We start from the raw sequence: 27741 nt of genomic DNA on the forward strand, positions 1-27741 counted from the left end.
ACGCACTAGATATACAGTTACCAATATACGAAAGTCCATATATTTGTACGGCACTGCATATAGTCACTTAATGCTACATATGAACATAAAACCATCCTAGAATTACAATAAATATATTTCTCCTCGTGACTGAAAAAAAAACAAATACATGTAATCATATAATTCATTTTAAGCGGCACACCATAAAAGATATACTTATTTTGCTTTTATTTACAGAATCCTGAACCGAAATCTGCTATATTTAAGGGTAGCAACATTATGTAAAGCCGACACGTTTTTGTGTATGTATCGTTTCCTCCTCTCTGTTGAAGTAAATCTCTGTAAATTCCACTTCAAACATTGTTAATAAGCTCAATGTTATCCCCATCTTCTGTTTTGAAGTTAAGCAGAAGATTGGCACTAATGAACAAGTGCCCTTTTCCATTAACCCTCGGGGAATATTCTTGTGTTGTCGGCAGGTGCCATGCATGAGATTGTTATCCCCGTAAGAATGTCTAAACGCCTAAAGAGACCAGCTCACCGTATTGGCATCATCCTTGTCACCACTCATCTAGTAGAACTAAGTGTCCACTCCCTTTGAGTTTTACTATTAGTAAGTTAACCTTTAAAAGTGATCATGGTTTTTGTTTTCTTTCCACACAAATATTAAGGATGCTGGGTGGTTAACAAATTGCCCATCAGATATACATATACATTAAAAAATTTAGCATGATACATTTGGTCATAAACCTATATTTAGATTTTTTTAAAAAAAGACCCAAATATTTTGAATATTTTGTAAATGTAATCAGATTACAATACCCCACTCATTTTTATTGCATCAAGTTGTGGTTTTTGACTCTGTTTTCTGATTCTGACAGGTGATCGTTTTGATATCTATCGATCAAGCAAGGGATATTGAGTTCAAATATTCTTTGCAACTTTTTAAAAGAAATGATTTTCTTTCTCAACTACTAGCTATATATATATATATATATATATATATATATATATATATATATATATATATATATATATATATATATATATATATATATATATATATATATATATATATATATATTCATGTAGTGTGGTTCTTAAGACTTGAATATTACAGATAGGGATCGTTTCATTACATTTCACAGTATCCCAAAATCTTGAATTTTTGATACTGCATATAGTACATCTCATAGAATGTAGATTTTCAAAATACGTCTACAAAAATATTTTATCACATTAAATCTGCAAAAAAGCGATGGATAGACCGCAGTTTTCAAATTCTAGAACTCTCATCCGTTCTGCAAACATCTCTTTGAATTGTCATAATTAGCGTGCTACAGATAGCCCTTCTTTAAATTACTTTAATCCTCAGAACTCCCGTGCTTTAACAACGATAAAAACCTTTCCTAGCAAAATGCTTCTTTTATATTGGGTTCTCCGTACGATACAAAGTGACGGAGGGAGATTGCAATCTTCCTTAACACTGTCTTAATGGGCTCTAGCGTGCAGCAGCGATGGAGGTACGATAACAGATCTTCTCGTAGAGTTTTTGAACTTCACTAAAACCATCTGACTTTTCCGAGTTAAGGGTCATTTCTTCACGGTGATTTCGCTTGGATTATTATGGTGGCATTACATGTCGACAATAAAAAAGTAAGTGTTTTCTTTTTATTTAAAATGAAAAGAGCATTCACTTGTAGCATGTATACATCCCTCAAAACGAAAATATTGACTACAATGAAATTAATCGATAGTACGTGCTTTGGAATGTTCAATCTGCAATTTACAATCTGTTTGCAGGTCATGACCCAACCAAAAAACTTATTTAACCTTGACCTTAATTTCATTGAAATACATTTTGTTTTTGTTTTTGTTTTTGGCTTCTTCTTTTTTTGTTTACCTTTGAAATATTGCTTTTGATATCAAACATGAACGTTACGTAAAACACAGCATTATAGAACACCACTCAGAAACAAAAGAGAATGATGCAACAAAACTGTCTCACCGGGAATTTGTTTGATATTGTGCGTTATAATATATGAAATTTTTGCGTAATGGATGCAATGACTAAGGCGCAGTTGGAACAGGGTGAACGTTAGAAAACTGTCTGCTTTCTTGTAACTCGAGTTTGCTATTTCTTTCCCACGCACAGCAGGAGTATTTATCTGTCACCGAAACTGTTGTTATGACGTAATCATTCATAGCAAACATATTAACGTAATCAGATCTATGTATTGACATGTCGGGAATTCCGGAAGCCGTGCATTTGTCACCATAAAGTACGCTGATAAATACAACATAATGTATGTTTATTCTCTCAATGGAATTATCAGTAAATACGCACCATTCCGGTTTACTGTTGCAATAAGAACCGAATATTTTTGAGATTGCATGAAGTTGTCCTATCAAAATGAAAGAGAAGTTGTGTTGTCATTTTGCGAATACATTGACCTGATGAAAGCAAAATTCTCTTGCGCACTAGCTTTTGTAAGAGGTAACGATTTTAACCGTGCTAGTTATGGGGATCCAACTATTTGATCCAAGAGAGAAACATCATTACGTACAAGAGTCCTTGGTTAGGAGGATAATGGATTTATAATTACCCTCTTGTTTTGTGAGAAACTTGCACATGCGCATTTAACAAAATTGAATTTATGCGACTGTGCATGTTAAAAAGCTCAGATCCATGTATATTTATAGTTACATGTTGGGATATTCACGGAGATCAATTTTGCAATGTCCCATGCCACGTATAAAAATCCATAATGAGTAAATGACTATATTTACTTCCCTATCTCAGCTCGTCGCCTATGAATTCAATTATCACTGTACGATTATTATGAACTGCGTATATTCTGTCAGAAAAGAGGCACATGCGATACTTCATTGTCATACCTTATATTAATCTTAATCTATAAGCTTACGGCACATTGCCCCTTTGCTAAGAAAGGTTACCCATACATCATCATCAGAGTAAGGAGAGTCAATCAAAATTTACACATACACTAGATTTTGTGTCTTATAGAAAAATTAAAAAAAGGAAACAAACACAAAAGCTTTCTTGTATAATAATTACTTTTCTTTGCTTTGCTTAAGAAGACCGACTAAATGTGATGAAAAATTGTACTATAGTCCTATGTTTCGGCATTGTTTAATGATAATGATAATGAGATAGTGAAATGTTTCTGGTGTGCAATGCAGTTAAGTATGAGACTCGATATGGATTTTGAAGAAAAAAATATGAAAAGAAATTTACAGCAATGTTGCTATCTTGAAAAGCACTGTGATATGAATATAACTCAGATGGGGCCGCAACTACCTGTGTAAGAAGCAGAACCAAACTGATAAAACACCAGGTACCATATGTATTTTCGTGGACGGTGGATTTTTTTTTTTATTTGGGCTAACTTTACAGTAATGTATGATAAATAAATGTGCATGGTGTGAAATTTAAGTGGACTCGTATCACAAATTACCTGCAATAAAACTTAAGTTACATGCTATTACACGCAACTAAAGCGCCTCTATTTCTAGTTTACCGGGTTTGTTAGATAAACATCATGTATAAATTTTCAACAGAATGTGACACGTTTGATCAAACAGTTGATATATGAAATCTAATCTTTTTATAGCCATGAATAGCTCACGTCAATAAACGTATGCCATTGTGTTACTCACAAATTATTTGTACATGTATGTGTTCCGGAAGACCCACAATCGAAGAAACAATAATGAACCAGACGCTGCAAAATTTCAATTGATTGTAGTTTTATGCATTAATGAAAAAGGGTCTCTTCCTGTTTATCTCTTTATTTGGTTTACTCAATTAAATACACGATAAAATAAATTCAGTAAAAAACATAAATAGATATTAAAAATTTTCTGTTTTAGTTTTATATGTTTAAGTAACAGCGTCATAATTTGACAATACATGGGTAATTTCATACATTGTAATAGAAATTAAGCTTTTTGTTATTTGTCGTTTGTTAATTTTTTACCATGATGTAATTAAACATTCTTTGAAATATTTTTATTTTTGATTAAATTACCACCAAGGAAAAAGTCATAACACTATCTCTATACATTATCTATCATGCTGCATCTTATTGCATATGTATCTTTTAAACTGTAATGTGTATGGAATGTTTTATCTGTGTATTGTTTGTTTTTCGAGTTGAAATCATATCAATAAGTAAAATCTACCTCTTAAATAGGTATAAACTGTGTAATAGATAGCAACCATATTTGCAATTAAAAAAAAGAAAAAGAAAGAAAAAAAGACAAACAAAAAATATTTTCTGCGTTGGAATTCATATCGATGTTAGTTTGTACACAGAGACCAGTAATTATATAACCTTATGAATATTCAAACTTATTATTGAAACATTTTACAAGTTGATAAAATTTTCAAAAGCTAGCTAATACCATTTTTAGTTTTAGAAAAAATGCGGATAGGGCTTAATGTATATGTATACCTCAATCAGTGCATTTTATACGAAACATCAATATATCTAAAATATGACGCGTGCTTCACATTCTCCACAGGTTGACAATTTAACTATTTTAAAGAAACGCTTTACTCCACGATCATAACAAAACCGAAACTGAAAATATTGTCAACCGGATTTCCCATGCACCAGTCAGAAAAATCCACCACACTTCAGGATTTTTTAGATTATCTAAGGTCAGAATTCGATAACATATTTCTTTCTTAGATCGATATAGTCCGAGAAATTAAATAGTGAATTACCAAAATCTCATTTGATTTTGAAAATGTTTAAGTCTGCAATCTGCAAACAAAGCTTTTTCCGTCTTTATAACTCTCGGAAATCACGCAAGGCGATAGTTTTTGTAGTGCTGGATAAAACCAATTTTAGCTGCAAAAGATAACGAACTGGCAAAGATCATTCGTCAGTGCACATGGGGATTAGCACCTAATATATAAGTCAATTAGACATGAAAACTCAGTAGCGTGATAAACAAAAATGTTTTTCCTTTTTGTAATTTTCTAATAGTTACAACGCGTATCGCCATTTTACTAGATTCTCGATCAATTATAAAAATCAAAGAACTGAAAGTATTTAAACAAAGTGACGTCAGAAGTTTATGTCATTTGTAGAGTGGAGGAAACAAATCACGTTTTTTCGTTGAAGGAAAGGGGTTGCATTTTTATGAAGACAAAAAAAGAACTTTGATTGCATTTAATATTTGTGGCAGAAAGTATTTACATTGAATTTATTTTTGAAAAATGGGTTAAGAAAGGGTGTTTTTTTTAACAAATATGTATATATCTTTTTGTAAATTATATCAAGTTTATAGAATCTTTCCAATGTTGGGTTAAGAAACTAGTAAAGAAAATATTGTCTGAAAGAGAAAATGTACGTTGAATTCACAGTTTATACATTCATATAGAATAATAATACAAGATTTTTAAAAAATATCCTCTTCTTTAAAATTGCATTTATAACAAAAGACGCTTGTTTGTATAAAATTGTTATAAAATTTATCTAAGATTCAAGAGTCTGTGATGCATTTATAAAAACCGATAGACTTACGACACCGATGGTAAACGCGAGTACATATTTGCTCAGAGAGGCAATCTCGTTTTGAAATATTACCCATAAAATAAAGGAAACTGCCGTTAGATACTTACATCATTCAACAATACCGAAGCTACGCGGATAAAAAAAAAACCCAAATGCAGTCTCTTCGACAATGAGCTTCATTGGACATTCACGGACAAGGACTTGATTTCAGATGATTTCAGATGATACAATAGATAGTCATTAATTTTCTGACACAAACCATTATGTATTGGATGTAAAACCAACCGGGAAGTCAGTTAATTGTACTCGCAGCAATTGTTACATTGCTAGCCTTAATCTCTGCATGTAATTACCATCCACTGTAATCTAGATCTAACGTTTGAGCGCCTCACTATCTCAACAAACCCTCTCTGGTTAATGAACAAGGTCGACTCCGGGTGCTCCCTATAGATAAATATTGTACTTCAATATTTGTAGGGATTAAGTGCCCAGTAGAGTAGCCATTAATTAGAAATTAAGAAACACTAATTAAAAATTAGATAGTTAAGTAATAGATAAAATGATATTTCAAATTAATACACATTGCTGAAAATGATGACGAACGTGAGCGGGAACATAAGATAAATCTGTTAACACATTTACTCAGGCTGAGGGTTTTTTAATGGTTACTAGATAGATATACGTTGATAAACACTGGCCACTGGCTTGTAGTGAAAACGTGTGTGTGTACTGTCACGTCTTGTTTTTGTCCTTAATAACGTGATCTGAATTCACTATAAATTTGGGGAAATTTAACTTTAATTTGAACACTCGCTTGCTGTGATGAACTAAATTTAACTCGCTGATGTAATTTCTTATTGGTGTCAGCTCTACTGACGTTGTTATATGTTGCACACAATCTGTCGTGGCTGCAATCCAAATAAGAAAAATGATGATAAAATATGAATACAAGTTTATTGAATGGAGCGTCGCATGGAAGTGCTATAAACAACAGTCACCAGTTACAAAAGTTTAAGTTCATTTACGTATAATATTTTAAAACTCTGGTGACCGTAACAGAGGTATAAACAAGATGTAATAAAAATATAACCTCTGTATTATTAATTAACAATATGAAAAATAATAAAATCCAATGTAAACAATATAAAGAATATAAACAAAGACTTAACGTCGAGGAAATTCGAACTAAAACTTGACAACGCGTATGTGAATTAGAACCAAAAGCGATTACAAAGATCTTAAACGATGAATGATTTGAAAGCCTTTATGGTATAATTTTATCTAATTTAACTGTCAATATTTACTGAGAACTTACAATTTGATCTAAACATGATTCCCGTCTTTTGTTTCCCGAACTAACTTTAAATTACCTCCTTTTACTAAAGAGTCTCTTTAACTTAGAAATGGCGCTAAATTCAAATTCTAATTTACCACGCATCAATGCAACAAACAAAAGTATTTCATTTACTTGTCTATTCTACGACTATCAAAAATAAAACTATTTACTAAAAAAAATACATGTGTTAACGGCAAAATTTAGACGGATGTAAAAGCAATTATTCTGCCTCCTAGCCGATAGGTTAATAATGAATGATTTCATAAACGACCAAGCTCAAATTTAGAAACTTATTCCTTTAAAATCATAACTTATTTAAATACCAAAATTAAAAAATAAACGTTTAAGCAAATTATTAATTTCTTAAAATCAAACTTTTATGAACTTTGAAACAATAGAAAATAAAATAGAGAGCAACATACCTGCAATCCAAATAAGAAAAATGATGATAAAATATGAATACAAGTTTATTGAATGGAGCGTCGCATGGAAGTGACCGAGTTAGGCCAAATTTCCAGCGACGTCCCCACGCGCTTGGATTGCAGGTCATTGACCAATCAAAATTCAGTATTAGATGATCGGAAATATCAAAAGTGTGAAAATTTACCATTTTAAGAAAAAACCTATTAGTGATAAATCACGTGACCCGTACAGTTTATCCGTTTAATTGACATAACTCAGCGCAGCTGTACATAGCCGTGGGTCATTTGCAAAAAGAAAAAAAGTACAATAAAAATGAAACTTGATTACGTAATTGATTAAGCCTATTTCGGACTAGGCCGGATATCAAAGACTGATAAGTAAACTATTTACACACAATACAATGGATGGTCCATTAAGTGAACATGCTAGGGATTACTCAATTTACACCTTCTTACATTTTGTAAAAAAAACTATTTACCAAATAAACAACCCAATGTCCAGAGGAATTGCTGTCATGTGTTTGAACATTTGACATTTGAATGAATAAAAGAGAAATTGACAATGAACTGTTAAAATTCAGTAAACAAGTTATCTAATTCTTTAAATATTGCATATTCGTTCATGTAGTGAAAAGTTAAAAATATAAAGATAATGATACAATTTCTAATGAATCTTTTCCGTTAAATCTATCTGTCCTTCCACAAATTCATTTAAAAATTAACAAATTTAATTTTTAAATGAATTTGTGGAAGGACAGTACGCTACTGTTAGTGATACCATGTATCTGAGGGGAGGGGGTATAGGATATCAACAGGAGAAAGAACGCAGGCAATTACTAGGGGATGGTGTGTTGTGAACTAATCTGTTCGCGTCTCGTGTTATCGCCTTCCAGGTACTGTCAAAACAGCGATTTTTTGTGGTTCGTTGACTCGCTCACTGATATAAATCCATGTTCCTTGGACTGTACACATGGCATTTTCGATCAAAATCGTCAACATATTTTGCTATCTACATAGTTAAATCGTGGCTTCGGTTCAACTGGTAGGGTTTTTTTCATACGCGCACGACATTGTATTTTGGAAAGACGAGTCGCAGACGATACACCGAGATTAGATTGTGTGTGTCACTGGTCCGGATTAGCGGGTCGACTGTGGCCATGACCCCAGAACTACCTGTCTATCTGACTAAAACCACCTGATTTGCTTTACCTGGAATTTTAATGTCGAGTAAAACCTGTGTGAAAGTGGTTGCATAATTCTGGCAGGTAAGACAGATTCTATCTTTTAAACCCATGCATGGAACATGATTAGAGAGAGCATTATATTGTACAGGTTGAATGAATCTAACGATAAACCGTCGGGGGTAATACCTAATATTGTCATGTTTAAGTTTCTCGTTATTGTAATTTAACATCTCCTTACTATAAGCCATCCAAACATTTTGTGAAAAAATAAATCTGTTGTTTGTGTGATATTTATTCAACAGATTCATTTTGTATATTAATGAGATAATAACTGTCAAATTATGCGCAAAAGAAAACAGCTGTAGATCAGAGACCGGGATAGTTTTGAATAAAACAACCCAGCTGTCTGGACGACCACAGTTCTACAATCGATGTACGTTCACAATGAATCTCTGTTAAATATTCGTGTATGCCTTACATATTATACATTTATACAAATATAAATGCCCACCTGGTACATATGTGATTGATCTTACAGGGTTAAACTACAATATTGTCTAAATGAGAAACGAATTTGTTTAGTGAAATTGTTTGACATTCAAATAGACTTGCTACTAACTTTCTTGTCAGTTTATTGAAAAATAATCCAACTGTAAACATCTGAACTTTCTAAAGCAAATACACCCCTTGTACCCGTTTTCAATTGAAGAGCTTTGTTAAACAAAAGACATTGGACATATTTTCGCGATTTTTTCCCTGCCATCACATCAGAACCGGGAGTTTCTTGATTTTGAAGAATGTGCTTGTCTTAATCCTATCTATAGCTATAAAAATATTTTAGTTTCAACTATACGAATATCTATACACCAAAATAGAAATTATAACCAGCCATGCATGGGTCTCGGGACAAAAAATAATATCCATTCAAAGTTTATCAATGAACACAGGGTGCTAAACAATATCAAGTATACACACTCTTTTATTTTCTTTAAACCGAGCAGCGAGGTCATTTTATTCAGCCCATAAAAACTCTATTATTCATATTTACCCACGTGTTTTTCCTATCCAATTTCCAAATCTCGTTGCCTCTTTTACTCAAACGCCAATGCGCCGGAGTAATTATCGATGGTTAAACGTTTATCTTTAGACCATGTGATTCGGTATTTATTTTTGACTGATAAGTTTCCTGCAATCAATGAATTATCGAATCTTGCGCTGTTCATAGGCTTCTACAATTTTCGGAATAGTTTGACTATATCACTAAGTCATTAAACGGGGGCGTTTCTCATCGGATTTTTATAAGGATCCATTGGATTCTGTGTGAGTTATCGGCTTCAAACACACGATAAATAGAGGTAAGCGCACCTTCTTTCATAAAGATAGCGTATCATTTTTCAATACAGTAATGTATAATTTTTGGTTGGCATAATACTGCGCTGTTTTGCCACTGGGTGTAATAATAAACTGCATACATGCTTTAACTGATGATTGCACGTTTTGATAGTTTTTATTTTTTAATACATTTTCTGGGACTGACTTTACAATCATTTACTGCCTTATAATTGTAAATGATATGAAACACCAGGGAGTTTTAGTTAAAACTGTCAGAAAGAATTCCTAAAGATTTCAAATCATTCTAATGTTACAAAATGTAGAGAACGAAAATAGATGGTGAAAGGGGACACCCCTTATAACACGTAATTACATTCAGGGTTATCTCAGAGCGCCTCCGTTTTCATTTAATGGAGTGAAAGACAGTCCGAAAATAAACCATTAAAGTGCCTGCCAGTGAACCCGAAAACAATATCATACCAACTTAGCATGACTCCGATGTAATCGTAGAAGCTTTCCTTTTTTGCCATATTAAGTCACTGCCCTTCCTCCTCCCCTCCGATATTTTCCCCCACCTGTTATCTTTGCAATTACAATTTGTTCTATCCCATTTTTTTTTGGGGGGGGGGGGTAGGGATGGGGGGGGGGGGGGGGGTATGACCAACGAATGATAACTTTTCTTCATCTTTCAGCGATCAATCAGGTTTCATGCTGCAAAACGTACGTTGTTCCACTGTTTTGAAATGAGAACAACATTTTATGTGCTCTCGATGTCACTTCTCTTCCTGTAAATTCCAGAAATTATTTTTTTTCTCACTCCTTTCATTTCCTTTGAGGAATTAAATTCAGAAAAGGTTTAATTATTTTTTGTTTGTCTGAACGCGATCCGATCATCGATTGAATTGAGCGTCAAAAACAAAATGACTGCATGTATAATAAATGTCATCTTTTACTGAACGATTTAAATAATAACCACAAATGGCAGACATCTGAAATTTTGCACAAGACTCTCTGCCAAGGGAAAACCCTTCTGTAGGTTAGGTTCATTTGGTCTTCGACTTTTCGTTTCGATATGTAAACAGGTATATCTATATTGCTCAAACAAGATTCGATACTTCAAACTTTATTGACGTGAAATTCTCTATATTTACGTGTATTCGATAAGTACCTTCACAAACGTAAAGGTATTGAATCCCATTGTAACTGTTGTACACTGTAAATTGTACGTTGTATAACTGTAAAATGTACTCGTTGTGAAATTTGATCCTTTTTTTAAAGAATTTAAGTTGTAAGTCTTCATATTGCAGACAAATGTATAATTTACAGTTAATCTTCTCCGTTTTGCGGTTTATCAAAGTGAAAACACGGACGGGAGACCTGTGTTTAGGAACAGCATATTGTACGACAGCAGTTTCCACCTAGTCCTTATTTACTCACTCCTTATCCTTCAGGTTTTTATGGTGTGCAGTCGTTTGTCTGTTTGCACATATCTTCAGACGAATTTACACTTCTTTATCGCCCGACCTCTGTATGAATGACACGAGAGTCCTGATTAATCAAGGGAGAACCCAATAGGTCTGCAGACGTTAACTCTAACATTTCGCGCTCTTTTACACGGATAAGCAGAAGGTGAATTATTGCCACATGGTTTTTGGCTTGCACTAATTACAATCATGTTGCGCAAACAGAGTGTATTTGTAAACAGTTTTATTTGCTCTTTTCGATATGAACCAAAACTATAAACGATAAGAGTAACAGTGAGAGATTGCAGCATGCGTTAATAAGCGTCATTAGGTGCAATTGGCTACATGGCAGATTAACGAAGAAACCAGAACTTTATCAATAATGAAAAAAAAGTGTTTCCATTACGAGACAATAACTACGTATTCGCTGATAATTTCCATTAAGGCGAGTATGGTTTTACACTGTTGGAGTAAAATAAGGAATTATTACTAGATACTATTAACTTTATGTACACCTCGGGAATTGAAGCTATTACACAGTGAACCCTAACCATTAGTACCATGACAATCAGATTTACCGATGTACTTAATTTGCTGTCACTGTCTGAATTAATATAAGATGGGACAAATTGTGGGCTTTTTCATATTGTTTTTCCTCCAATTTTCTATTATCAAGCCAAAACAAAGCGGTCTGATTTGTGAACTTCTGTCGTAGAATCTGCATAATGGAATAGTCTGTGGACAATTTTGCAAATGGCCTTATAATAGATTCATTATCTTTATGCAATTTCATTTTCCGATCCGTGCTACAAAGAATCCTAACCATGAGGAAATTTTGTGACGATATTATAAATAAACTGTGAAGATTTGAAAACAAACCATTAACCTCTTGCCACTGCATTGATGCTGCACATTTTGATAAAGGCAGGTTGGCTTTCCACACATAGTTGAAGTAAGTTCTATTTTGCAATGTGTTTCGGTACTTCAACATTCAATCGGTGAGTCACGTGATTGATGGGTTCGGACAGCTATATGTGCTCTTGTGGAATGTTTGAAGTGAAGTAGAAAAGCATCGTTCTTTTTTTTTCTCTGTCTCTCTTTCACTCGACTTAAGTAATTATGATTGAGGTTATTGACAGGCAGAGGGCAAATATGATGACTCCTCCCGATGGTTTTATATTCTCCCCGTCTGCTATCTGGCGATGGCAAATATCTCAATAATTTCGGATGCCAATATATCATATCTTTAAGACAAGACACCTGTTGAAGGAAATTAAAATATTAAATAACCGAAAACGTCACCCTCATTTATCTCCTATTTCCTCAAAAATAGTTGAAATATTCATTGAAAGAAGAAAAAAATCAAAATACATTGGTGGTTAGTTAAACGAAAATTCAAGGAATTTTTAAGTTGTTAAATGTTAACATATCTCATGATAAAATCTATTAATGTGTTTCATATCATCTGAAATTGGTTTTCTGTAATTATTGTTGGGTTAAAAGTTGAACGGAAGGGTTTCTTTAAGAGTATTAAATTTACACCTTCAGCAAATTTTAACAATGCAACAGCAGGAAAACTGACAATTAAGGAATCCAATTTCTTCCACCGAAAGCGTTTTCTAATACAGAGAGCAATCTCTTGGGTAAACTACTTCAAATTCAACCCATAGGAAAACGCATGAATGAATCAACCTTTAAAACGAAAGTTAGTTGTATGTATGAAACGATCCTTTTAAAATTTATGAATTGACGCAGGCATGTTGCATAAGAAGTTAAAAAGATCGTCGAAAAAATAATAAATGTATTCATAAAACAGGTTTAGCTCTTGGTGGCTGAGTTTTTATACTTTATCAAAACATTAAGAGTACGTCAATACAGATAATATGGTTCACCCTCACCTGTGTATAATTCGCCAGTGTACAATACAGAAGCGTCATTTATTTTTATACACAAACCACGTCTGTTCGTTATTTACGATTTCAGCACAAAACACCAACCTCATGTGCGGGATTAGTATTTTAATCTGTCTGATTTCAGGAGAACTGGATGGAAATTACTCAATCGACGATATTTAGTTTTTAGCCTTACTCTGAATGAAAGATTAATTGTATTGTTTTTCCTTCTAGACCTTGTTAGCCAACAAAATGAAGATTCCAACAGACTTCGAGCCGGACACCTTACTAAAGAATGGCTTGGAATCCCCTCCCCCCAAAAGACCCCGTACAAGGAAGTGTGACCTGTATTCGGGGCCCTCTCGATTTAGACACGTTGATGACCACGTTAATAAGGTAAAATAGTTTAAATACAGTACAAATCTATCGAATTTTAAGGTTAAATTTAGCATTCTGTAGGATAACAAGAAAAATGCAAAACATATACAAAGAAGGTTAAATCAAATCAGCCGTGATGTAAGTTAATTTTGGAATAGATTTGTGTGTACATTTAAAACTTAAATAGTTCAATAAAACTCGTAGTCGGGCAATAGAGAGTGTCACTTATGCCGCTAAGTTCGTACACAACAGATTAAGATTATTCAACATGCATGTATATCTTTATAGGGACACCTAAGAGATAAGTTACATTTGCACTAGACGACCGAGTCTACCGTCAGTCGGTTCTTTTTATCAATATAGAAAAAATGGTTATATCTTTCTTTTTTATACAGGTGACAGCTGTCAATCACAAATCATTTCGTGGTTTGTTGTGGCACCTCCTGTTCTGCGACAAGGACATCAAGTCCGACTTAGAAAGAGTGAGGTAAATCTTCTTAATTAACCAAGAGTTATGTAACAAGTAACTTAGTAATATGAACTAAAATTTAAAAAAAATAAGGAATGGGAACGGCTGGATTGTAGACTACCGGTATATATACTAGTAAGTCTCCTGAGGAAGAGTAGATCTGTTTCTTTACAAGATAATAAGTGAAAGCTAATATAAACGAATCGTGTTGAAATTTTAATGTAGATCTGATGGTTAATTTGTTGACCTTCAAGCCTCTTTAAGAGGTTAAATACACATTGGGTCTAAATTATTTCAATTTTTGTTAAACACGAATCTCTCATCTATTTTCATCTTACGATCTGCATATATTTGCATGTGGAAATTCTGTTCATTCTCAACGAATGACGAAACAAATATGACAAGTATAAATGAAAGTTCTTGACTTTAGGCCAAATATGAGAACCATGCCTTTCATTCTTTGAGGTTTATATGCATTTCAAAAAACTTAATGAACGACTCTATATGCGCTCTCAAGTAATTATCAAGTCGTCTCCTGCATAGGACTGGTTTTCTATTAGCCAAGTCTCTTTTATACCATGAGTCACATTTTTTGCCATAGATTCATTATGTCTATATCATGTTTTCTACCTGATTTTTCTAACGCTTTCTTTCTTTTCCTTTTCAATATCCCTATTCTCTTGTCCTATAATATAATGTTTAAAGCGTTTTAAAAATCAGTAACAAATTTCCCCCTTTAGATAAACCCTTTACCCTTCCTTACTCTTTGAGGGTTATTTAATAGCTTTTACATTAATTTTTAATTAACTGACTGTTCTCTTTTGTTACCTGATTATCGATCTGAGAACATTTCAGATTCGTTTTGATTTATCTGCTTCACTGAGAATACGTTGCCTTTGATATTTATGCAGACAGAAGCACTGTAAAAGCATCCCCTGTACGAAACACACATATTGGCGGTAAATGCAAGGTTCCCAATCCGTCTGTTTCTTATTTTCAGGGCCATATACCGGTGGACGGCCGCCACCGGAGGCGTCAAGCAGTGCTTTGAAAATAATCCGAGTGCAAATACTGCGGAAGAATACATAACCAAGTTCCAGTCGGGCAAAATCTCACATGCTCAAATTTTGCAGTTGCTATGCATGTGAGGATTTTATATTTTTTGCATTTATAAAAGAAAGATTTCACATACACTGCACTTGAATTATATATATTTGTGTAGTTATAAACAACTTATTTTAAATACAGTTCTGAAAGTTATATTTCTCCGATAAAATATAATAGAAACAAATCTTCAAAAATGTGATGTTTTGAAAATGAAAACAAAGCAGCCGCATGTCATAAACAAAACCGCACTGTAATGTGATAATCGAACTGCTTTACTATTGACTACCATTAATTGAACAAAATAAACTGCTTTTAATTTTAAGATAATTTTCGTATCTCATGACATACAAATGTTTTGTACCCATGATGCTATTTCTAGCTTCGCCGGACTACATTGTAAGATAATCACTGGATGCGCCAAAGGGAAAACGTTCCGGCCCGGAGATGCCTGCACTGGCGAGAGATTCAGACATTGCTGGAACGCCGTGTATTTTGACGGAAACTGGTTTCTTTTAGATGCCAAATGGGGTGCTATAAATGGAAACAATGTGAGATTATCACCATACTTATTTTTCTTTTATCTTGATTTACTGAATAGTTCAAAATGTTGAATTTCATATTTTTTACGGTTAATTATTATGAAATTTAAAAATGATATTTCCCCTTTTCTATCATTATACACAAATTAATTATTATAATTACATGTTTTAGCATGTGCATCTATAAATATAATATTTGTTCACAGTTGATAGTCTTGATATTTAAAAATCATATCCGACCATCTTATTGGTACACTTGTACGTGATTTAAAAGATTCAAATGTGTGGAAATGTTAAGGTATTTTTTTTTTCAAACTACTGTGGTTTCATTAATATTCAAGGTTATCAATTGTTGTTGATAAAGTGAAAATTATATAGCTTTCAGGATACGTAAATTCGTGGCCAATGACCCATTCAATACAAATGTCAGCATAAACTGCACTTCAATGAACATTTAATTTTGTGGATCAACTTAACGAATTCACCAATTTGGCATTCAACGAATATTGGTGAAACCAATATGCACAGTATTCATACTTGTCCATTGTACCTGTGTTGCTGGGATTATTAACTACCTGTCTGACTTTGAAAATTGATTTTCACTTACATAATAACATTATAAAGTTAATATTAACATGAAGAAGAAATGGAGAATAAAATTTTAAAACCTGAATAAATATACTAAAAAAGTGTTTGAAAATCGGTCTTAAAATTCAAAACCCAGTGTATTGTAAAACATATGTTTGTGTATGTTTTTATAGACTACCTGAGGGTGCAGTGTATTATAAACCACATGACTGTTTATATATTTATAGAATACCTCCGAGTGCAGCGAGTTTTATTTCCTGACAGACCCGGAACAGCTTCAGTTCAGTCACTGGGCCGAAGATCCAAGATGGCAGCTGGTAGACAGACCCATTGCCATGAATGAATTTGAGAACTATCCGTTTGTCAAGCCTCACTTTTTCAGAGTCGGGCTGAATTTCATATCAAACGTTAAATGTGTGATAGAGACAAGGAGAGGCCAAGTAAAGTGGGATATAGGAGTCACCCATCCCGCTAAATTCAGCTATCGTTTGGTGTCCTCCGATACGGGAAGCGACAGAATTGACGGAGTACTGCTGAAAAACTTTATATTCCATGAAGTGCAAAATGGAAGGGCCACTTTTGCCTTGCGCTCACCTGCTCCTGGGGATTACTTCTTGAAAATATTTGCAAAAAGTTTACACGAGAGAAATGGCCATACAGGGTACACCCGAATGCTGGAGGTACTAGAATACAGGGTTCAAATCAGTAAGACATGCATTGAGGACGACCCTCTGCCGAACTGCTGGGACACAACATGGGGACCAGGACAACGCACAGACAAGTTCTGTCTGTACCCTCTGCAGAAACGAGGGTTGATAACTACAGACGAGAAAACAGTTGACATTGAAATCAACAAAACCAGACCCGTTAACATTCTGTGTCGTCTCTGCCGCAACGGTTGGAAGGAATCGAAATTACAGAAATGTATAGAGATCGAGGATAATGATACAAAGTCCTTTTTGACTGTGACATTACCTTACGCTGGTGAATATGGACTGGAAATCTATGGATGTCTGCCGAGCAGGAAGACGGCTGGGTACCATCATGTGTGTCAATATCTGATCAGCTGTTCTTGGAGGGACGAAAATTTCACTCACGAGGACTTGGAGAAATACCTCGAGACAACTGAAGCTGAGGATGCGGTACTTTTTCTACTCTTAACATGCTTTAGATAATACAAATGCTGTAAAACCATTATCGATTTGTAAGCTTAATATACGTGTCTGTGTCAAATTGCTTTTACATTGCAGAAAGACTGTATATAATTTTGAAATGGAATGATGAACGGTTTTTTTTTTATTTTAGACACTTGTCTATTACAAAATCAGTTATTAATGGTTAAGAAAGAAACAAAACCTTTACAAAAACTTCTTAATAATCATTTACAAATCTTGTACGATATATAAATTCTATTTTAAAAATCCTTTTTAAAAAATTTCACATGAAACAAACCATTTATCTTACAGGTATTCGAAAACAAAGAATTGGAGATAAAGCCAGCAATTTATTCCGATAGTTGCCAATTACCTGTCCTGAAAATAGATGAATCTAGCTTGCCAGAACCCGCACCTAGACCCTTGGATCTAATGCAAGCGTCCCCAAGCATTGGATGGTCTCTAGAATTAGAAGATCACGTAAAATCGGTAACTATGACGTCATTCCCTCTACACGTGTGTCCAACTGTTGCTGCACAGCTTGTTCGTGCTGACGGGTCAAACCTTGCTAGAACATAAGCTTCCCCTGCTTTTCACTTCGGGTCATTTATTTTAAAGAAAAGAATGTCATTTTTTTAGTGTGGCCGTCATTTTAAAAAATGGGTTTATGGCGGCCTGGTGAAAAGGAATCATTTTGCTTTGCTATAAATAATTTTTTTTTATGTTTGTTAATACCGGCATCACGAAGATTGCGGTGCTCATATGCACAAGAATTGGGCGTCGTATAGTAATCTTGTTTCAACGTAATTTAAAACACAATGGAATAAGCTTTTAACTATTTTGACATCTTAACTTTGCGATAAAAATTCAAACAGTATTCGATAATAAAGTTAATGATATTCAAACTAAAACCATATGCATGACAGCAAGGATAAACCTTAACGGAAATACACTTACTATTTTCATTGAACACAATTACTTAATGTTTGTTATAATGTTCAGAGCTCACGTAAGTGTAAGAATTTTTACGATAATTTTAGGTTAAATGTATGATACGAAAAATGTATATGCGTCGATCATCCAATTAAATAAATCATTCATAATGATGAAAGCGCATGATGTGTATAGAAGAACGCGTCCACTTCCAGCCATCGAGAACTACTTTGACAGGTATCTTGTGCTGATGGGAAAGGAAGCGGATCGTCCACCCAAGGTAATAGTTTGTATTAATCAGTTTTGCTTTAACAGCGTGAGTGGCAAGTTTTTGGTAGACGGAATTTCATTAGTTTTACTTTTATTGAATGGTATGCCTTCATATGTATATGATGATGTACAATGTATATCGGAATCTGAGTTATGTTGGTTCAATTTACTTCCGAAACAACTTGTTATCAATTCAGTATATATGATTGTTTTGATAAAATAATCAGAGCGAAACAACTCAAATTTAAAAATATTAAATTAATTGTCTAACAGATATAAAATGATAAAATTGTATGTATCTAGTTCCAGAAAAAAATTGGTTCAATCAAAAAAGCATTCCAGTGCGAGATAATCGCCACTTACCCAACCCCCGCCCTGCCACATGCATGCTTTGCCTTATTCCAAAAACAAACCCTTCATACACGTATAGATATACAGTATTTGACTGAATCGAATCACAAAGATTTAATTTCTTTGATTTTGTTGTATTATCTTATAATCCTTATTGATAACTAGCATTTTGCACATTAAAGCACTTATATTGATACTGCATTTGATAACTTTGTCTTGCAGGAATACATTGATGATGCCACGTACGTCTAGAGACGACCAAAAGTACATCGTGCTGTCAGTTCATCACGGCGAAACGATAGGAATGCTCCGACAGACGAGCGAAGGAGACATACCAACATCTAAACTAAACTGAACTTTTTGTTATTGATTATATAAATGAGGTCCTTTCAGTCTTTTTTAAACTAAACATCATTACGTAATGATGCAAAACATTTTGAAAACATGTTTTGTTTTGGTGGGATTTTTTCATTTTCGTTTAGATAATAAGGCAGCTGTGGAACTGTTCTTGATTTCTTCGCTTCCTCTGCGGTATTTTCAATGTATAATTGTTAAGTGTCGAATTTGATTTCTTTCATTATAAAGGTACACTGGCTCGTTTATGAATAAATTAACTCTCAAAAGAAAAATAATTAATTTTGTCGCTTTGTAAGCTTGACAAGAAAGAGAGCATTTTTTGTCAAACTTCAAATTTTCTTTTGAAAATTACTAACACTTAACTAAGGGTGTATATAAGTGTACAAATCGTTGCTAAGTTTTAAAAACGGATCAGAATGACGCATCTTAATGAAGGATTGTGAAAACAAAGGTCGGGGTTTTTGGCTGTGTTTGGTCACATACTTGGGCGTAACACTCAAAACTCCACAATTAAGATCTAATTTAGTTTGAAGTGTTTTATCGTTTATACAATTAAAGGATTGCTTTCTTGCATTATTGTTTTGTTCCACCCTAGAGCTAGATATTATTTATATGATGATAGATAATATTTTAACATCACGTTTGTTTAGACAAATAAGAGTCTTTTGGAAAAATGGGATGAATCATATTTGACAGCGAACTACTAGTGCGCCAAATGAAAACGACTTTGAATTGTATATCTCCATTTTGTTAAGCAGTACTTTCTGTAATTAGTTGTATATTGTACATTGTACTGTTTCCTAAAGGAAAGTAATTGTAAAGGAAGTAATTGTAGAAGATCATACATCAAATTGATGACCCGGAAGGGATTTTTTTAAAAAATTGTCAATTGTCAATATTTCAGTGAATTATTTTCTAATCAGTTATTCAATGAATAATATTTTTAACATACAAGAACTTATATTCATATAATGTATTTTACACACACAACGAGAGAGAGAGAGAGAGAGAGAGAGAGAGAGAGAGAGAGAGAGAGAGAGCAAAATATTGATGGACATTTAAATCTAGGAATTGATTATTTAATTAAATTAGAGTTGTGTTATGAATAGTAACTTTCTGATATTCGAATGCATATTTAGCATTCGAATATTCAGTCACATATTTAACACCCGTATTATAAGCACTATAAACTATGCAGCATCAAGTTATTTCGTTACGATGGAAAAGATTTGGAAGCATTTTACTCTGAATGAAAGTCAAGACAAAGCCATTTGCAAACAACTCTGATCTATGACTGCCATTCTTGTTTACATTGAAAGTAAAAGCACGGTTTACATCGTACGGAGACAAACATTCTGGATTTGTCGATGATGAAGAAATATCTTGCTAAAATGTTTGTTAAAAAGTGCGAGTGTTAATATCGAAAGCTTAACACTCTAAAAAAAGTTTTACTTAGTAATCATTTTTTACTTAAAATCATATTAATAAGTAATAGGTAATTACTTAACATTTACTTTACCTAGGTAAATCATAATATTTTAGTTTTTAATGATGTGCGATATAATTTGTTTTTTAATTTTAAATATTCAGGACATTTTCCGGAATTTAGTTGGTTATTGGTTTTTCTAATACTATAATCAAACATGGCGGATATATTTGGACTGACTTACGAAGTTACGAATTGGTCTCAAACAGGAGTCAGGACTGTAGTATTTTATTAAAGATTGACGTTATCAATCTTTTGATTGTAGTTGATGGAGATTAATAAAAAATGGCATTAAAGATTATTTGTAAATGCGCACCTATAAATCAATGGATACTCATATTGTCAACTTCCAACTGACTTGTTTAATCAGTCTACACATACAGTCACATAGTAATATAAACTATCAAACATGCTTAATACCTTGTAAATGACGTCTACGAATATTCGAATCGAATGGCACTCACGAATATTCGAATATTGATTTATGGTATTCGTTTTAGCACTAGTAATATGCAGTAATCTTCCGGGAAGAACACTGCATATTACAATATCACAATGTTACATGTACATAAGAATTATATTTATGTAACTATGCGTTTTAACATATTTCTGGGATTTCTTAAAGGAATTTGATTTACAGGGGTTTTTTTGTTTAATAAAATCAATTAATGCATATGTATGTAAATTTGTTGTAATGCTTGTATACCAGTCAATGATAAGCCTACATAGAAAAAGTGCTTTCAAATTCCAAACGTTTCGCATCGTGGCCAATTCCCTTAACGATTATAGTACATAGTATATCAACTTAATTAAAACAATCAAAAATTTTAACCCGTTTTTAATCAACAAGTTATCATTAGTACTGCACAATTTATGATTTTAAACCCATTTTATTATTCTTGAATGAATAAAATGCAATTAAAACAAGCCAGCACTCAATCATTAATCGTTTTAATTAGTAGCGTGTTCATACTAATCAAAGTTGATTCAATATGTTTGTGCGTGTAATTTACCTAATGAAGTAAGCAATAGCAATTTCTGTTTACTTTTAGCTCTTTGAACATTTTACTTTAGGGACAAAGTAATCCCCTTTGTTGAAAAATGATTAATATGATAAACCAAATTTTACACATTTATGGGTTATTAATTTTAGAGTCCAATCGACAATTTAGACATTTTGTTGTTAGTACGCCCTTTATTTGTTTTCATTTGATTAAACAGAAACATGTATTCATTTGATAATTCAAATAAATGTTATGAGATCGAGCAAAATGACTCGTTGAATATTAAAAAATGGTAAATACACTGACTTATTTCGACTCTACACGTCGTAATTTTCACTTTTACTGTCAGGGTAATGAGCCGCAGCAACAGGTTATATTTTGCACGTTTTATCCACGTTTTCTGATTTTAAAGAGTTCGCTCTTTCTCCGGTTTGAGGTGTGTTTTTCTTTTTTGTAGGTGTGTGACAGAACATACAGAAGTTTTGATACTCTACTGAGGGACTTAGTCTTTTCTAGAAATATACAGAATGATACTGTTAAAGCCAGGTACGCTATATAGTAGAAATTTATAGCACCATTCTACTGAATTCTACTGACAATTTTTTGAAGACTAAATGTTTAAAAAATGTCTTTTTAAACTTAATGAATAAATGGGCATATTCATTGATATTCATTATATCAAGTTAAACACTTTCAAATTATTCGTATAATCCTATGTTGCAATTTGTTTAGGATTCTGTTTCAATGGTTAGCTACGATGAAACCACAAAACTTGACTTTTGATTCCGTGGATATAGGAAGTCCCGAGGAAACGCTCCGAGGCCTTCAAACCCAAAGAACAACGTATGCAATGGCCTACAACACCCTCTGCAAGTATGTTGCTGATGTTTCTTTTTTACCTTCTTTCATAAGAAGTATATATGTGAACAATATTTAATTATTATAATTAATTACAGGTATAGTGGATTGGTTTCCAAAATTATATTTGGAGTAGCAAAAGGAATGGACTACAAGCCAGGAAACACATTTACTCCAGGATCAAATCACCACACATGGAATGCAGTGCTGTTGAATGGAGTTTGGGAGCTAGTCGATACGCGATTTGCTAAGCGACCAGTTCTAGCGGGCGCTACAGGCGGACCTAGTATGCAGTACGAGTTTGATGATCACTTCTTCATGACGAATCCTCAAAAATTTATTTACACACACTTTCCTGACGAATCCAAATGGCAAATGTTGGATCCTTTAGTTACAATGGAGACATTCTGTAACATGCCTGTTATGACACCTCACTTCTTTGCTTTAGGAATGGATCTTCTGAGCCACAAACTGGCATATGTGCACAGTACCGGAAAGTCAATCATCGAGCTAAAGTATCCGAAGTCCAAACGACTCCATCTCACATTTAGTGTAATTTCCGACAACGGGACCGAAGAGTATGAAGGCGTAAAACTTGTTAGATATGCAATGTTAGAAGCCAATGCCGGAAAGGTTACATTTAGATTACGTTTGCCTGTTGAAGGAAAATACACATTTATCGTGTATGCAAAGGAAGATAACCCGAATAAATCTGACAACGTTTTTGCGCAAGTGTGTGAATACATAATTGAGCAAGAGGACGTATTGGTACCAAAACCATTTCCTTACCCGCCTTGCGCATACCAAAGTTGGGGACCAGGAATTGCTTTCTATCAGTTCAATTTGTTCACTGATACGGTATCGGCAGTCATTAAAACTAAAAAAGGCGTTGCGAAATTTGAAATCATGTCGTCAAAACCCATGCAGTTCAGAACACGCCTTGTGCAGCATCAAGAAACATCGGAATTTGAAGGCTACGTTACACATAAAATTCAAGGAAATTTGACAATGTTTACTATAACTGCCCCAAGTCAAGGGGAATTTGGACTGGAAATATATGCTAAAGACCCAGATACCGAGAGCAAGAAAATGAGGCATGTTGCGCAATATCTGATCCTTTGTGAAGAGGAAATTCACACAGTTCAGTTACCTAAGCTTCCATCCGGATTGCTAGGCTTACAGCCGATGTTGGTCAAGTATGGAGTGAGTACCATTACCCATTCTGACCCAGTTATTCACACAGACACGAACTATCTTGAGATACGATTTGGGACTTCACAAAACATGAGATTTACGACAAGTCTTTTTGAAACTGAAACACAAGCGGAATACTCAGAATATGTTTTTATTCAATCTGAAATGAATGTCATAACTCTTCTTGTATGTCTTCCAAAAACTGGTTTCTTTACATTTTGTGTTCATGGCAACCTTTTGACAGACAACAGCCAGCAAATTCCCGGACTTTTTAATTATCTCATTCATTGCAATGAAATGAAAGTTGACGCCATTCCTTATCCAAAACAATATGGCTTCTGGAAAGAGGGTTGTTCTATGATGAAGCCTTTGGCAATTAAACCGGTCCAAGAAACAACGGTTGTTCCTTTCAAAGTCCGTATCCCACGAGCAACAATAGTTGCAGTGGTAGTAGATAACGATTGGACGCCTCTCGTTCTTCACCCCGATAGTGGAGTGTGGGAGGGTGATATACATATTGAGCCAACTTCACAAGGAGGAATTAAAGTTGTTCTTGTTGCCAGTTTTGGGGAAGATCAGTCCAAATACGCAACGCTTTTGGAATATAAATTATGAAAAATATATTACTTTTAGAAAACTTAAGAAGCCATTCGCCAGAAATAAGAAAATGAAAAATTACCTGACATTATTTCAAATTGATTTTACATTGTCTATTCTGATAACTGGAAAGGTACTGGTAACTGTTTACTTTCATTTTCATGTAATTTAAATTCCTTTTCGACTATTTTTGTAGTATGAAGAAGAACGACGAAGGACGTATTTATTACTGTATTCATTATACATATGTATGTACGACTATCCTTATAAAATGTGTAAATATTGTTGCCTGAATAAAAAAATACCGATTTTATTCTCTTACTTACTTTTATACAAGTATTAAAAACATTGAAACACAGTTTTGAATTCGCCAGTTCTTGTACAAGAACAGACATTTAATTAACCATGATAATAAATAAAATGAAAAAAAAATACATTCATCTGAGAACAATAAACTGATAGACTATAGACGACATACTGGTTTCTTAAAATGAGATCCAAAGAAACTAAATCGAGGAATAGATTCACCCATTCGTAGACCAATGGAAACTAGCTGTTGACTACCAATTCCAAATACAGGATAAACACCTTTACTGAAAGGTACACTACTCAAAGTATCAATGAGTTTTCTTGGATATCTTTTGAAAACCATCAATTCACCAGTAGTCAGATGAAGTGAAAATCCAAGATAAATAATTTCTTTTAATCGTTTAGAAAATGAGGAATGCATAAGAATTTCTTCCTTGTGCATTTTGCCAAACTGCCAAGTCTGTAGACAAATATTTTTATTTCTTGAACATTTCCTTGCACAAATCATCCATGCATTGGACAAAGATCGCAGAGATTTTCCATGGTCGACAAACTGTCTTTGAGTAAACCCTATTTCAAACAAATGATCCTGTGCTCCAATCTCATAAGCCATAACGTTGACCTCTACTTTCACTTCAAAATATTCTGGTAAGCCTGTAAAAAATTTCCTGTTGAACTGAATATCACCAAGAACTCCTCTGTAGCTGACAAGATTGCCTCTCGAGTTTCTTTGAGAAAATTGGTCGTTAAATTTTATATTTGATATCGTGTTATTATCCGCAGAGATAAAGACTGTCCGATGCAATGTTGATACATCAAACTCTATGTGATTTGTCCCAATGTTGGTAAGGGAGGTAATCGCTAGTTTTGGGTTGTACACACCTACAGCAAGTCTCAAAGCGTTCGTGAATTCTACATTTTTGAAAACAATAAATTTGTTTGCAAAAGTATTGATGTAGACAGTCACTGTGTTTTCATCAGGTAATAACTGGTAGATAATTTTTTTGGAAACTGTTGAGTTGATTTTCTTTTCAGATATCGGTATCGATTTCAAAATTTCACCATCAGACTCTGCAATAAGACAAACATATTGACTCCTGCATCCAGCAGCTGATACCGTCCAGGCGGTTTGATGTTTACCCATAGTCGTGTGTAGGTCAATAACGTCATTATTAGCCACGCCTACTTGAAGCAAGACATCATTATTCTCAATGCCAGAAATAATTTGGAATGAAAATCCTATTTCAAATCTAGTTTCTGTTTCTGTACTTATCTGATCTTTTCCGATTACTCCTTTATATTTTTTCAATTGTTTTTCGTCTGTCATTGTATTTTGTGCATTACCGTTGTAATTAGAAACAACTGTATCCATTTCTGATAGGTATATATCTGGATGGAGAGATGTTGAATTCATATAAAACGTTGGACCTAAAGGGAAAAATGAGGGCATTTTTCAAAAACACTCTTATGAACAAATATTATTATTATTTTGCATGTCTATTATTGATATTGCTTCAAAACCCACCTACATTATATTTAAATTTCTAAAGTTGTAATATCTAGTATATCTGATACACAAAGCACTTATTTACATATACACTTATTTTACATCTAATACGTTTTGAATAAAGTCTTTACAAGCAACCAATATGTGTGTATCTGTATGCTTTTACGTTTACAAGAGATGTTTCAAAATTCCGTAGACTATGCACACACTGATCTCTTAATACTTCTGAATTCTAATGATTCCACCGTAATTGCTCGCATAGGCGAAGCAGTCCTTGCTTCGAAATAAAATCAAGCTTCTTTGACTTTTTTCCGAAGCAAGTTCAATTATTCAATTAAAAGTAAATATTTACTTACGTAAATATCGAGAGAAAAAAACATTTTAAAGCACAAAATCTACTGGATGTTACCCATGTGATCTAGTACATTATGTAAGAATTTAACATAAACACTTATATAGTGTATAATTTTATTGCAAATAACATTTTGTTTGATAAGTTTCAATAATGTTTGGCTTTAGATGCCTGATAAAAAGCGCTTGTCAGCGAACCTTTGTGACAACCCTAGTATTTATCGAGGCTATATTATCGTGTATGTACTGTAGTACCTTTGGAAATAGAAGAGTTTGAAGATGAATTATTAAACCATGTAGATCCTGTACAAAGACTTCAATCAAGAATTATGGATCATATTAAGCTTTAATGTCAACTGAGAGTGGGGGGGGGGGGTCAAGCCTTTCCCAAGAATAATTCAAATTTCTTAAAATTACATCGTAAAATCCCCCACCCCTCCCTCTAGCATACATTGACATCACTCAGACCTCTCCTACGGAAAGAAAATAAGGATCGTGAGACCAATTGTTTGCCATTTAAACTTGTAAAAGGAATTTAAAAAGTACATACTACTCACAATTAACATCCGCAGTCCCTTTAATCTGTCTGTTGACAACATAAAGCACCGCTACTAGAGCTACCACAAGTGACCAAGTCCAAGTGGAAAACATTGTGTTTAGGCACCTGTAATAACAATTTAACACATTTTGATTCCAGTTTGATTAACAGGGAATGCGTAGGGGGAAACTTATTGAGAATGACGTCATCCATTTGACTTGATTCAATATCTTCATTTTCAAAAAATTAAAAAATAATTATTTCTCCCAGAAGATTGCTTTTGTTGTAACAAAAAGGCTTATCATTGAAAAATCTCGTACAGAAACAATTTTCTTACATGTTGTCCTTTCTGATACAATTTACATTATAACAATAAAATATACATCATAGTTATTTTTATATCAGGAAGAACACTGCGTTTATCTATTTTAATTGATATTATTGATAACGAGTAACAATCAATTTATCTACTTTTTAAATCAAAATGTAAATTTATTGTCGATAAGATAATGGTCCGCCGTTTTAATTTGGTTGTCATCGACAAGGATATCCAAAATGCAAGTTTGACTGATATTTTACAAAATCTTTCGCATC

General features: G+C 33.5%; 2 protein-coding genes across 6 annotated transcripts; one reads left to right on the forward strand and one right to left on the reverse strand.

Moving 5' to 3' along the window:
- Nucleotides 1–1475: 1475 nt before the first annotated feature.
- On the forward strand, nt 1476–24751 carry LOC105334279 (uncharacterized). Of its 5 annotated transcripts, none has more exons than XM_011437665.4 (10): nt 1476–1635; nt 13392–13553; nt 13931–14022; nt 15005–15148; nt 15491–15659; nt 16466–17380; nt 17705–17881; nt 22251–22339; nt 22526–22666; nt 22750–24751. In XM_011437665.4, exons 1-10 carry the CDS (start codon nt 1606–1608, stop codon nt 24458–24460), a joined length of 3630 nt encoding a protein of 1209 aa, XP_011435967.3. In that variant the 5' UTR covers nt 1476–1605; the 3' UTR covers nt 24461–24751. The 5 variants fall into 5 exon arrangements, with proteins under 5 accessions (XP_011435967.3, XP_034330688.2, XP_011435976.3 ...); XM_034474797.2 differs by lacking the exon at nt 1476–1635 and adding an exon at nt 4563–4666; XM_011437674.4 differs by lacking the exon at nt 1476–1635 and adding an exon at nt 8067–8551.
- On the reverse strand, nt 23970–27504 carry LOC105334315 (uncharacterized). Its single transcript, XM_066068008.1, has 3 exons — nt 27485–27504; nt 27167–27273; nt 23970–26179 (listed from the first exon to the last, which is right to left on the reverse strand). Coding segments are annotated over exons 1-3 (1383 nt in total). The 5' UTR covers nt 27487–27504; the 3' UTR covers nt 23970–24905.
- Nucleotides 27505–27741: the final 237 nt, after the last annotated feature.

The sequence above is a fragment of the Magallana gigas genome, chromosome 8 (genome assembly GCF_963853765.1).
Source record: "Magallana gigas chromosome 8, xbMagGiga1.1, whole genome shotgun sequence".
Lineage (NCBI taxonomy): Eukaryota > Metazoa > Mollusca > Bivalvia > Ostreida > Ostreidae > Magallana > Magallana gigas.

Coding starts and splice junctions, on each gene's coding strand:
- LOC105334279 (XM_011437665.4), top strand. CDS start 1,606: ATGGTGGCATTACATGTCGACAATAAAAAA. Junction 15,149..15,490: donor ATTTTGCAGTTGCTATGCAT/GTGAGGATTTTA, acceptor TGCTATTTCTAG/CTTCGCCGGACTACATTGTA. Junction 15,660..16,465: donor GTGCTATAAATGGAAACAAT/GTGAGATTATCA, acceptor ATATATTTATAG/AATACCTCCGAGTGCAGCGA.
- LOC105334315 (XM_066068008.1), bottom strand. Junction 26,180..27,166: donor AGGGACTGCGGATGTTAATT/GTGAGTAGTATG, acceptor TTTTCCCTTTAG/GTCCAACGTTTTATATGAAT.